Source organism: Clavelina lepadiformis, chromosome 7 (genome assembly GCF_947623445.1).
Source record: "Clavelina lepadiformis chromosome 7, kaClaLepa1.1, whole genome shotgun sequence".
In the NCBI taxonomy this organism is placed as follows: Eukaryota; Metazoa; Chordata; class Ascidiacea; order Aplousobranchia; family Clavelinidae; genus Clavelina; species Clavelina lepadiformis.
This window is the reverse complement of record NC_135246.1, coordinates 9,208,608-9,222,522: the sequence shown is the minus strand read 5'-3', so window position 1 is coordinate 9,222,522 and position 13,915 is coordinate 9,208,608. Positions and strand designations below refer to the sequence as shown.

At 35.1% G+C, this 13,915-nt stretch overlaps 2 protein-coding genes across 7 annotated transcripts; both read right to left on the bottom strand.

The window, feature by feature from the left end:
- Positions 1-518: 518 nt before the first annotated feature.
- Positions 519-2,104, bottom strand: LOC143464915 (uncharacterized). The gene is made up of 3 exons (XM_076962970.1): positions 1,755-2,104; positions 1,403-1,577; positions 519-1,127 (listed from the first exon to the last, which is right to left on the bottom strand). The coding sequence occupies exons 1-3, from the start codon at positions 1,934-1,936 to the stop codon at positions 864-866; spliced, it is 621 nt and encodes a 206-aa protein (XP_076819085.1). The 5' UTR covers positions 1,937-2,104; the 3' UTR covers positions 519-863.
- Positions 2,105-2,225: 121 nt separating this feature from the next.
- On the bottom strand, positions 2,226-7,012 carry LOC143464913 (heterogeneous nuclear ribonucleoprotein A/B-like). Of its 6 annotated transcripts, none has more exons than XM_076962965.1 (9): positions 6,823-7,012; positions 6,409-6,449; positions 5,402-5,529; positions 4,831-4,983; positions 4,539-4,673; positions 4,350-4,401; positions 4,080-4,277; positions 3,826-3,939; positions 2,226-3,602 (listed from the first exon to the last, which is right to left on the bottom strand). In XM_076962965.1, exons 1-8 carry the CDS (start codon positions 6,936-6,938, stop codon positions 3,845-3,847), a joined length of 918 nt encoding a protein of 305 aa, XP_076819080.1. In that variant the 5' UTR covers positions 6,939-7,012; the 3' UTR covers positions 2,226-3,602; positions 3,826-3,844. The 6 variants fall into 6 exon arrangements, with proteins under 6 accessions (XP_076819080.1, XP_076819079.1, XP_076819077.1 ...); XM_076962964.1 differs by having other exon boundaries at positions 3,830-3,939; XM_076962967.1 differs by having other exon boundaries at positions 2,449-2,589; positions 3,830-3,939.
- Between the last annotated feature and the right edge of the window lie 6,903 nt (positions 7,013-13,915).

The window sequence follows — 13,915 nt, the reverse complement described above, 5'->3', positions numbered from 1 at the left end:
TACAAACATGGTAATAACGAATGACTTATCCCATTAGTGGTGCAAATATGACTCCGAAACCAACACGGTAACAGCCTGAAAGTTTTCAAAGCTAATAGGTTAAGCGTAAATTCAGAAAACATAACTGAAAAATAGTACGCACGTGCGTATACGCTGCGGGCGCCTATGTACGATTTGTTAGGCTATACGTATCGATTGTTATAGGCTTGTTGATTTAATACGGTTATAGCCGCTGTATAGCCTACAATGCCTACATAATTATAGCATCGATGATTTGACGACCGACAGATGCACAGACTCATAGCCGGCTACAATTAAGCACAAACGTCATAATTAGCTTGTGGCCTAAGTAATCTATTAGATACTATAATAATGACCTATTAATAATTTAATTATCATAAAAATCTTTACAAAACTTGCACAGGTGCATGGCCGTAATTAACCGCGACGTATTTAAGCAGAATTGACGTCCGAGCTAAGACAATACGGTTAAAAAGCCTTACTAGTATAAACTGAAATTAGACAAATGTAACTTACAAGTTTATTTATGTTAATGATAAACACTCACAACGTTACAATTATACAATTACTGAACAACTACCAGATCAAAACATAAAAACTTATGCAGTCTTCACCGTCAACAAAATAATTATACTGAAACGGATTCAAACCAAATGACAACTTCACCCAAAACAAGTAAGAAATCCAAATTTAGTAGCCTAAAAAATGTAAGAACAGGAACTAAGTTTTCATTCGAGCTAAAACTAAAGGTTTAAAAGGGGAAGCATTCACAGAACGATGTGGTCCACAACGCAAGCAAAAAATTGGAAACAAATTTAAAGAAAATGCTCATCTTCTTGCTATTATGGCTCCTCTGGCTGTATGAGTTGTTGTGATTCTGATGATGTTTTTCGTTTCGTAATTTGTCTGCAGCAGTCAGATATGCAAGCATGAGGCCAAACGCCTTCTGTGTTTTTCACCAATAGGCAAAAATGCAAGATGTACACCAGCAAAGAAAACCATCCAAACGCGTATGATGCGATATAGTGGGTATTTTGATTTGCATGTGAAGTCACGATGCAAACGGCAACGAATAAAAATACATCACAAATGAAGTAAATGATGTACTGCAAAAATATGCAAAGCTTCATGTTAATTTTCTTACAAAACTTTTTTTTATAACTAAACATGTAAATGTTAAGGCAGCCTTTAATCAGATATAATTTCTATTCCAAGACGGTATACTTCGTCCCCGAAAACGAAGACTATAACCGTGAATAGAATATAACATGCACCGAGAATATGCAGGAGAAACTTGTTTTCGTGAGTACCGGGACGATATGCAGCAGAGGTGGTGTAAAACTTAAGTCAGATTGTTACATAAAGTAAACGAATAGGCTACCTCTGCTGCGAACCAATGAACTCCCTTTGGAACAAATCTTGCCGCTTCCGGAGGGGGAGCTAAAGATCCAGCAGTGCCTTCAGTTAATGGCGGTGATGAAGGTGTATTACCGATGCTTGCTAACTTGTCATTGATTTTTGTGTGTAGGCCGGTAATGTATGTCATGAAAAAGAACCTGTAGTTCAAGATTAAATATGAGGGTACAGAAATTATTGTTTGGATAAATTCAAATTGCTTATCACTATGTTCGAAACAAACAAACCATATTTACAAAACAGATTACATATAAATCTTAATGCTGTTACTTAAAATTAGTAAGACTGCGTTCAAACTAAAAAACACAGGTACTTACAATGTAACTAGCCAAACGCTTATGTAAACTCCTAAAGCGAAGCTATAGGCAGGTCTCATGTAATACTGCTGGCTTGCCAACAGGGCCCACGTTACCAGGAGAAAGATTAATTCCACTGTTTGGAAAAGACTTTGAAAGGTTTTCAGATAAGCAAGACCTGTCGGATTATCTTCCGTTGGCATTTTAATTTCAGCTGAACTACGGAATCCTGCAACCAACTATTTTAACTCTGGTTCTAAGCTACCAAAGATAGGGAAAGAAATAACTGTGTGTGCGTGTAAGCCGCCAAATGCAGCTCCAGGCTGATTAATATTCAATGCTTCCTTCCTTCCTTTATACTTTGCCAAATATTTCCCGCGTGAGTTGTAGCAACAATAATAATACTTTAGAGTTTAGAATAATAAGGTAGTAGAACTCATTTTTGCTAACAATTTTCGGTACTTCATGATCTCAGTTGACGCAAGCCATTACCACAGCACAAATAACGAAATTTATTTGACTTTACGTTAAATCAACTAAAATGCAGCACACAACGATTCCGCTATTTACACATGAGATAAGTTGGAATTTTTCACATACGCGTATTCAGGGTCTAGCTGTTTTAGCTTACAGGAAAATTTAAAATGCAACAGCAAGAGGAAACGGTACGTTATCAGAGACGCTTGCAAATGTCGAAAAAAATATGTCAACTTCGACTCAAATCCATAAACAGCTTAAAATATGAGAAAACTTCATGTAATTTCTACAGCAGTGAAACCAGGCATAAACGTTGGATTTATAGTCGCCAGCTGGAACGTCATCAAAAGAATGGTCAACAGGATGCTTCACTGTATCACTGAAAAAAAGTAAATCGTTAATTATCATCTTCTTGTTAATATGAAAATGGAGGGCGTCAGGCAACGACGGTGGTGCTAGAGCCAAAACAATGCAAAAAGACAGATCAAAGGAAAAGGAATTTTACTTAAAAACGGCAGTGAGGTAGAGCACTAAACATTACATCAAAGCCTATAGGTAGCTATCAAACTTTGCTCTTTTCTGTAGAGTACGGGGTTTCTGGTGTTTCTGTTGTTTGTGGTTGCTGCCAGTACATATCCTCCCAATAGCTAGCTGTGTTGTTGTGCATTATCACTTAAGACAATTCAACAAAACAATATGAATCTTGCAACAATATCCACAAGGGTAAAAAAATCTTGTACAATACAGTACGTGTAAACTAACTGAACAGCGTTATTAAAGCAGTACCAAATATATTGAAAAACTGCCATAGTATGAAAACTGATACAGTCCAACGGCTTTGTTAATAAACAAATTTCTTCACGACGACATTGAAAAACAATTACAACCGACAAAGAAAAACCAAAGAGTTTACAGTTTGACTCTAGCACCACACGTTTGGTTAAAGAGAAGTATTCGCAAACTGACGTGCCAACGATATTAAAAGAGTAAGTGGAATTTCACAACTTTTATCGACACTATTCAAAACTTTGCCACAATGGAAAAATTCTATTCCAGTTGTTATCCCAATGCTTTGTTTTTTACCGCATGTGACGAACTCTTGTGACCGGCTGAAGTAGAATTTTCTCACAACGTCTTTTGGCAGTGTGACGCTCCAGTCAAAAATATACAACCTCAAATAGCTGGTATTCATACTTTATATTACTGAGACTTTTACGCCACTAAACACCATAAACTTTTGCCCACTACACAACTTTTTAGCAACAGTGCTTCATATTATTTAAAAAGTTAATCAAGAGATTATCATTTCCACAATAAACTCATCCTTAGGGTGGGGCTCCGAAAGCTTTGTTTTCAGAGAGAGGCCCTTTACTCAGGGGTAGAGAGCTCCACCTAGCAGATTAAACGAGATAAAAGTCGTGAGTTTAAAATTCTCACTATATGGTTCTTTTATCAAATTTTGGGAACCTCTGACACCTAACTAATAATACCTTGCACCATCACTTAGTTTAGGGTAAAAGTCATCTCTGTGAACAAACAGTTACATAACACACAACAAAAAACATACAGTTAAATCGTCAAGCCAAAAATATCACCAAAGAACAGAAATTACAACCTACAAGATAATTCCATTTTCAATATGGTTTGTAATTGTTCTGGCCACCCCGGCCTGCTGTTTTTGCTTTGCCACCAGAATTTTGTGTCTGTGCTTGACCACCATATGAGCCATCTGCTAAAAATAAGAATTAAACACAAAAAGCAGTATATGTATGATATGACATAATTAATTAATACTCATAACTCTACATTTATCTATTTATACGTTTTGGTAGATTTATTTATTCTGAATTTATTTTAAATATATCTTACCTCCACTATAGCCACCATAACCGCCATATCCAGCTCCATAACCACCATATCCAGTAGGATAGTTGCTATATCCTCCATAGCCAGATTGGGGCCCTCCATATGAGCCATACCCACCATAACCAGCATAACTACCGTATCCATATCCTGCACCATACCATTCCTGTGGGCCCCAGCCCATTCCCATACCATATTGGCTTCCTGTAGAATAGATTGTACTCATGTAATATTATGATCAGTGTAGATTGAGTTTGCCAATTGCCTGATTCTTACCTTCCACTCCCTTATTTTTCTGTCGTTTTGGATCTCCATCTTTGCACTCACACTGCAACATACAAACATGGATTAAGGGATAATGCTAATGGCAGCATAGCTAAACAATGCAACAAAGTAGAGAAGTGTGCATGATTGAGTCAGAAGTATTTCTCATTTCTTGTTAAAAAAGTTTAAAATGTTTCTTACTTGTCGTCCATCAATTTGATGAAATTTCCCCTCTTTAATGACATTAGCTATTACACCATCTTTTGTGAAACTTATGAAGCAAAATCCTTTTTTCTTCCCGGTAACTCGATCATTTGGCCGCTCTATTAAATCAATCTAAATATAAAGAGAAATTATTGTTTTTATTCTTTTAAATGGTAACATACAGTATTATGTCAACTTTAAAGACAACATGTTTTCAAAAGTAAACTAGAATAAAAACTAGTTTAAATGTATAGCCTATCTTGCCATGACCAGTTGGCACAAAACTTACTTCACCAAATCTTTCAAAGTATGCCTTTATTACATCTTCATCAGTGTCTGGATTCAATCCACCTACAAACAACTTTGCGTCTTTTTTCAAAGCTTTAGCCCTTTTCGGATCAATAGTTCTTGAATCCAGTAAATGGGGCTTTTTATCAATTACCTGCGAAAACCTTTGTTGACAAAAATGGGAGAAACAGACAACATCTTCATGTAACTAGCGTAAACATTTTAATTTCGACTTTTTACACTACGCCTATGAGTAAAACTAAATATCCTAGACTGCTTCGGAGAAATGAGATAGTTGGGTTTAGCTGCTAAACTTCAAATCAAACTATTTTTACCATAACATGGTATGATTACTTGCGTTAAAAATTTAGAATACATTAGCTTTCTGTTTATACTAAAACCATTGAAAGGTTTTGCAATTAATATAATTCATTAATTTAGAGTACATTATTCAACTTTAACACTGTAACGTAAACAACAATATTGTTAAAAAATTCCTGCAGCAACCAGAAACAAAAAATCATAGGTAACTCCATAACTGGGTAAACATATATATGCGCTGCAGCCTTCACCTTGTCAACACTCGAGGCATCTGCAAATAACACGAAACCAAATCCTCTGGACTGTCCAGTCTGTCCGTCTCTCTTAACAGTGCAATCCTGAACAAGCCCATATTCCGTAAAATAGTTGCGAAGTTTGGCTGAAAATTGGGCATATTTATATCGATTACTTAATGATGTGTAAAAAGTTTTTAATATAAACTATGTACTCTTGAATCTAATGCAGATACCTGCTCAATTACAAAAACAATTTTCAATATACAGTCGAAGCTCGTTATAACGTACATTCGGTGACTTCGAAAATATGTATATATGTTATATCCACAGTTCCTTGTAACAAATAGCTATTTGAGTTAGGTAGAGATCAATACATAGAAAAACATCAAACAACAGGAAAGCAATAGATATCAGATCAATTGCCATCTTGGCAACAGAACACTGTCAATTTGTACACCTGAAGCAACTTACATATTTGTTAGATGGCAGCAATTACATTAATAATGATATGGTGGGCCTATAAAGTTAAAATAAAATTACATTCACAATAAGACACTTCTTGTTCAGATAAATCTCCCATTACACCCCCAAAACCAACAAAAACTTTCAAAACCGTTCACTTTCCTTTCTTGAAAGTTTGGAATTTTTGGCATACATATTTAAACCATAAAGTAGGCCTAATGAATTATTCTCGCCTGTTTACGATTGCCTCCTTATCAGCTATAGAGATTTTTGAGATGTGACAATTACCAAATCTTTCAATTATAATTGCTTTTATCAATGAGTGAAGTACATTTACATTGTATGGAAGGCATTGTGTATTTTCAGAGAAATTTTAGACGTCGCATCCCTATTTACGTTATAAAGGTGTTCGCTTTAAGCTGTTACAGGTAAAAGACGTAATGCATTAGCTGAATTCGGGACTTGAAAATCTGAATGTTGTAGAGGCTAAACGTTATAAATGGGCATGCAATAACGAGGTTCAACTGTATATCATTGAATAAAACATTTTTAAAACAAACCTTCATCTGTTTCCCATGATAAACCTCCAACAAACATTTTCCTAAAAAAATATTTATTAATATAACAACTGTTTGCAAAACACACTTTTAATTTCAACAAAGAATGGCAGGTATGTAATTCTAATCACGTAGAAATTATGTATTAATTAGCAACATTTGAACATTTAAGCATATTGGGGCAGACAAGGCAAAAGTCACATGCGTCAAATGAACATAGGTTTGAAACACAGTATGTATAATACGTCAAACTATGACAGTCAGCAGCAGTAAATGATCCACCCACTAAATTTCTCATATCCATACTAGGTTTGTAAATAGTGTAAACAAAATATGCAATAATGTATATCTCCTTGTACAAAAAGTGCAAGCAAAACATATTCAGCATGCAGTGCAAGGTTTGCAGTCAAAACCTACCTTTCTTCATCATGGGAAGCTTTAATCAAACTGCCATCATTTCGTTCCATTTGTGAAGAATTTGTATTACCAGAAGCTTGAGAATCTTGTTGCATTTCTTGTCCGTTTTCATACATATCGACAGCAATTGCAAAAAGTAGATATCCGTAAAATAGCTTAAATATGTATGTACCTGAAAAAGATTTTGGAATTTTGCGATTTTGGAAAGAATAAATGATATGGTGTATTATATCTTCATACATACCGAACTTACTTGGTTAAAAGATGTATGAAGTGATGCTAAAAAACTACCCTACTAGAAGTGTCTCGTACATGTACTTATTGCCTCTAGCAATATTTTTAACCCTTTGTCTACCATTCGGTCAATTTAACTCCAAACACTGTTTTGAAATATCACAGTTTTGAAGACTTTAGCAGTAGAGTTATGAAACTTTTTGACTTTTTTTTATATGGCTGGACTACACAAAACATATTTTTCATTATTTCATGCTTATAATAATCTCACTAAATATAAAAAGCAGCATTATATGCCAGTGGTTGTTCCCAAGCAGCTTTTTAGTATGTGAATTATCTAAACACAGCAAAAAAGCAAAGTTAACAATATTTGCCACTTTGTTTAAGTAAAACAAATGAAGTTATTTTTCTATAAATGCAAATAAAATTAAGTATTAACCACAACTAAAAATAAATGAGTTACAAGCAGAAATTGTGTCCTAGACCATTGGAATTGATTTTTCTGAGCAAGTAACGACAGTACAGACTCATAGTCAGCCTAAATATAATGCTTGCTGGATGTTAAAGAAAAATCAGCAGTGTAATTATTGTACAGTATGGGTGTACCCTGAGCAAAACCATTCATGACAAGAAAAGACCTGCTTGTTGGCTTCCAGTAAAAAGAATAAATGATTGATTGAGTAGAATGTTCATGATGAGATCAATAGTTTTGCTGCAAGAGATGGTCTTTTGCAGCTTCCAATGTAAGCTTTGAAGCCAAACTCTATTATACAATGCAGTCAGATCAAACAACACTTACACAGCAGTACCAACCTACATTAAATGCATCACAACCTACGTTAAATGTTTGTTTCATAGTATCCGTTAGCAGAGCAGCTTGCTGCTCAAACTTAGAACAACTACCTTGAAACCTGACTTGCTCTGGTGGTGAGGTGGTTTCAACAGTTGGTGTAATGCAGGTAAGTTAAACCCTCTCAGTATCTTCGATGAGGTGCAGAGACGAAAATGGGTCAAAAGCTTATTGGTATAAGTTAACTACTTTTCTCAGATTGGGTGCAGTAATAAGAGGCTATAGGCTAATGCTATATGGGGATAGGATGGCCATTGTAGTAAGTGACCGGTGGATCTCGTTCTTCTTACCCTGTGCTTATTGCTTTCAAGTAAATAGAGTAATTGAGCACAACCAAAATTGTAACATCATTCAGTTCAGCGTTCAAAATGGCTCATCATTTTTATTAAAATTTTACAATCAGAACTGCTTATAGCCAGCGCCCGTTGACATCTGGTAACAATCGTTCACGTCATCACCTCAAATTGTGAATATTAAGCAATGTTTGTTAACTTTGCACCTCATTCTATTTTTAACAATGTCTTAGTACCTATTATCAGGAATTCTGCTGTTTCAATTTTGTATTTTTTTGTGCAATTACTTCTGTACGGGGTACCAGTACCTGTAAATATTTATTTTATACTCAAATTCACCATTAGTTTGTTCATAATTTTCTCAGAAGATGAACAAAAAGTTTATGCCCGAAACATGTTAGCTTTATTCTGTTAATTGTATAATTCCTGCATTTGTGCAACCAGATGGTTTTTAAAATCCAGTGTAATTCTTCCTGCATTGTATATGAAGTAATGGAAGTTAGAAAATTGGTCAACCACTGCAACTACGTTGTGTCACTATAAGTGAATGTCTTTATAGGCGAATCCAGGGAAAGACAACCCTACAGAGCAATTTTTATTAAATCAGCTACTACAGTACTAGATGTGTAAAAGCCCAAAACCAATGATAAATTAATAAACACTGCACTGATTTTATTTACAATTTAAAATTACATCACATGCAGTACAGTAGGCTACATATGTTTTTTTCGGTGTTAAAGCCAATTTCCCAATAGACCTTTTCCGTGTTATTGGGTACTGTCTGGGTGGGTACCATATTTTACGGACCATAAGGCGCAATTTAAATCCTTTTTTTCCTCATAAATTGATTGTGCGCCTTATAAGCCGGTGCGCCTAATGTATGGATCAAGTAGTGCTTTATTGCATACACTCAAAACCAGTACCGATACTATTATTATATAAATAAACCACCGTCTTACACAATAAACTACGGTAAAAGCAACTAGCAACTGTGATATTCACTAGGCTCATTTTTTCTTTTGCTCATTGTACTATTGTGACTTGCTTACACTTATTACGTAACAAGTAAACTTTTATTTCTCTTGTATCTTCTTGTATCTCTCTTATTCTTTAAACTTTTATTACTTGTTTTGAGTTTTTAATTTTTGTTCGTTTGATCGTTTCTTTGAATAAAATACAATAACCATAAAAATTATTGAGCATTTTTGTTTAATGAGCTTTATACGGTAACCCATACTCCTTAAAATACATTGCGTTCTATAGCCCGGTGCGCCTTATGTATGAACAAAAAACTAATCAAAGCAATTTATTGACAGTGCGCCTTATAATCGGGTGCGCTTTATGGTCCGTAAAATACGGTATTTTTCGATCGCCTACACTTAATAGTCACTGTTAACCCACTTTGATTCTTTTTTAAATCGCAACCGTTTTAAGCATCAGATTGAAATGACTTTGCTCAGGTAAATAGCATATGAGTTCCTTTAAGCAATAAAGAAGAAGTATTGATAGTATGTTGCTCAGTTTTATCTTACAGTGGTTTGAAGCCTACGCACTGGACTTGTTTGGCCAGACTGCAGAGTTTGACATAGGTGCACTCAATACTGCTCTTCATGAGCGTCAGTGCCGCACTTAAGGTGCGTTATTTTGCAATTTTTCACATTTGGACACTTTTGCACATTTTGGACAGAACTTTTGTGCACTAAATTTTCAATTGATTAAAAGATTGCTAAAGTCAAACTGTGTACATTATTGTGCACACTTGTATTGCGTGTGAGCATATTTTTGCACACAGCACTTGTCCTTTTTGGTTGTTTGGCGCACCAAAGATCTTGTTTAAAACGGCCATATTCTGCAGTCCAGTTGTTCACATGAGAGTTTGTGTGCTATCTGCCTTGTGTGTAAATGTAGTAATTCAGTTTGTATTTGCTTCTATAGTTTCTTATTTTCAACTTTGCTTGACTTGCAAAACAAAATTAGCCTATGTACGTACGTAGCACTGTAAAGTAAGAACTAAGCAATTATATTTTTGTAATTCATGTACGTACGTAGCACTGTAAAATAAGAACTAAGCAATATATTTTTATAATTTTTTTATCATGTAAAGGAATTCAAATGCTATTCACATGAGCACAATCTTTACAGCCTGTTGTCTAGAACGCTTGTAATTTAAAAAACCATCACATTGGGTCTACAATTTCCATTGAGTATATTATAGGCAGGGTTGCCATAGGCCTACCATCCTGACGTCCTTATTTCTAAGATTTGTCCTTATTTTAAAGGTCCGTGTTTTAGAAAATATGTTTTCCTTTTTTTCTAAGAAATTTCCTTATTTTCACTTGCGTCCTTATTTTTATGGCAGAAGTTCGTATTTTGGCCATTTAGACACCTTTATTATACCATTTTGTACCAAAGAGATACCAAAATTAATAACATGCAGATAGTGTCTTGTTCTTTTTTAGGAACATTGGTTGCTTTCTCCTGTTGTACACTGTTTAAGGTGGTATTCGTCTTTCGTTTCCTAGTCGTTCTTATTTTTGAGTTGAGACCGATGGCAACCCTGATTATAGGTGACTGGAAAAATTTTTCCATCCAAAAATGTTGACCATAACTCGTAAAGGGTCTATTAACTTTTCAGAAAATTGTTGTTTGCTTTGGTTTTTATACACATTTTTTCAATCAATTTCGCCTTTTGCATTTTACCTCTGTTTTTTAGGGGTAACGCTAAAAAGTTTGGGTGTAGCTAGAACAGTCTTCAAAAATCTTTAGGGTGTACCGGTACAGTTGCCATGCTTTCCACTAACCTATGGCACCGGTTAACCGGTAGATAGACTAAAACAAGCGTCACCTACGGCTGTGAAAGCATGCAATTTACCAACCTGAATAATGTAAAACTAAGATATTGTATAGGCCTATACCGCATAAGAGTTAGAGTCAGCAAAGAATCAGACTATTTGAGTTGCGTGTGCAGGATGAAAAGCGCTAACAACTACTGTATCATGAACTCTGAAACGACACTGGCCAACCATGCCAACACGATCATGACCAAATGGAAACTGAAGTTATTTTCAACCTAACTTTACAAAGAAAAATTCGCTGATTCCAAAAACGAAAACTAAATTTTTCTATCTTTCTTCGTTTAAAAGTTATTGGCAAAATTGTTTTCATGAAAGTGTGCACGAGAGGATATGACGTAACCGCATTGGTTGGGTGTTCAAGGACATTGGCTATATAGGATCAATGCAAAAATAGTAGGGATGGGCCGATACGAACCCAAACCCGAATAGATTCGCCAAATATCGCCTTTATGGAAGATTCGGGCGAACACGAATACCAACAACGGCGAACCCGAATACAATATTACTTGTAAATTTACTGACTTTTGTTAAAAATTATGATCTAGTTTCCTGACAAAGCTAAACTAGAGTCAGCAGTACTAATAATGAAGGTCGTTTTCCTAACGATTTTGCTTTTTCAATCGTTTTTTAAACACTATTTTTCGAAAGAAAGCGATTTGTTTATCGATTACATCATGTTACAAGCAAGACTTGACAAATTTTGGATGAAATTTTATTGTTTGGTTTTAATACGAATAGGTTCGGGATTCGTTCGTGTCGACCTTCATGATATTCGGGTTCGCACGAACCCGAATAATCTTCCTCGCGGCACATCCCTAAAAATAGTTACAGTATTGAAAGTCGTTTTAGCAAATTTTGCGACCGTGTTGGACTCTTTTTACAAATTGACGTCATGTAATGATTGACGGATTATATTATGCGTTTGCACTTGAGCAAGTGCAATCTTTATGGGTATCAATGGTAATATAATAAGTGGTAAAAAGCGAAGGGGACTTTGGCCTGCCGTAAAACGAGGTGAATGTCAAGTATGTCATAGATTATTTTATACACTACACAAGATAGCAGTCTGAGACTACTTCACCCTGTGAAAGATACAAATTTTGCGTGGTCACGTTGCGCCTCTAGTGATGAGTGGGCATATAGTTGGGTTACCTGGAAAATGTGTTCCGAATATCAGCTGTAGTCTGTAGAAAATGCTGATAATAAGAAGATTTTGGACAAAATTAAAATAGCAAATAAATAATCAATAAATTTCTTCTAAATAAACTTTTCTGCTCACTCGATCTTTGTTAAACTGGAACCACACAGAGATTTCAAATTCGCAAAGATTACGTTTATTTAACTTTACCTTCACCTATAGCTTAGTTGCCACTGAGCACTGCTTGAAATGAGAACTTTGAAAAATTGAAATTCTATCTTTAGCATATAAAAAACTGGGCTTACGAAAGTGTTTTGGAAAAATTCATTTATCAATACGATTGGTCAAATAAAGGATTTAGTTAAGTCCAACTGTAAAATTCGGATTTCGAAAAATAACAAAAATATTTGATATTCAGATTTGTATTTGGTTGGGAACATCCATACTACCTACTACATTACAAGTTGGACAAAGAGAATTAACTTAACGTCACACTAATCCTAGAAGAATGAGAACTTACGCAATATTGCCAATACAAAAGTACCGAATTATTTTAGTTTTTATACAGATTGATATAATTAATCTGCAGAAACGGCGATGTATAGCGCGTAAAGGGGAATCTTTATTGAGTTACTAAAGAAACGAGTACATTGCATTGGAATCGTATTCGTATCTTTTCGTATAAGTTAGCAATTCCAGTAAAATATTGCCGGTAATGTACGATAACAATCTCTATAAGGTTGAAAAAATACTCCGCAACTCCTTTTAACGTTTTGGGATGTAGGCTTATACTGCGCTACTGGACGTATAACAGTAACATCCGTCAATGTTACTTGCCGGCTTGGCGTCTCTGTCATTCCTTAGTCGAGCGAGATAAGCAATGAAGTTGAATCTGTTTTGCGGATATTTCTAGATATTAACGTCAGAGGTAAAAAAGCTCGACATGTTAAAGAGGTCAAAGCGAATGCTTGCTACAACTACATCCTGTGTTAACTGGTTCCAAAACTTGATGTGTCTTATAGAGATACGGTTCTTTTTAAATACAATTTGCCCGAGAGTATATGTTACATAAGTATAAGATTTGCAACCAAATACGGGCATCGTAAAGTAAAAAAAACACCGTGAGCGTTACGTCACACTCCTTACTTTCTATAAGTTGGTACAGCAGAACACGCTTAATAAAGTTATAAATACTAACGCCAGCTGCCTATATTGCATCCAATTTACTTAGGAACAAATTAAAAAATACGTCGTTTAATAAATGCTGTACAAATTTCATTTTTAAAATTTGTCCATACTTTCATCTATAAAATTGAATTAATCTGATGCAAGTTGCCGTTTATGAGCAATTAATCAGCTTTTTGTTGCGGATTTTGAAATGTTTTCAATTGTGACCAAACACTAACCATATTGTTTTAACCGAACATTTTTAGTATCTCACTTGTCATTCTTATGTTGCTTTTACCATTTTGCGCTTGTCCCAACACCCAAGCGAAACTCGCTTGTAAGTAGGTCCTTTGTTTTTTTTAGGCACAGGATACATGATGTTAAGCTATACAATTTTATTTAAATTTTTTGTCATTTCGTCTTCGGCCGTTTCCGCAGCGTCAGTTTGCAAAATTGGTTGGGTCCCGTTGTAAATAAATTGCTTATGTTACGTTTCAATAGCCCATGTGCGTCCATTATCTATAATTTTTATAGCCCACACCTATTTATTCCACGA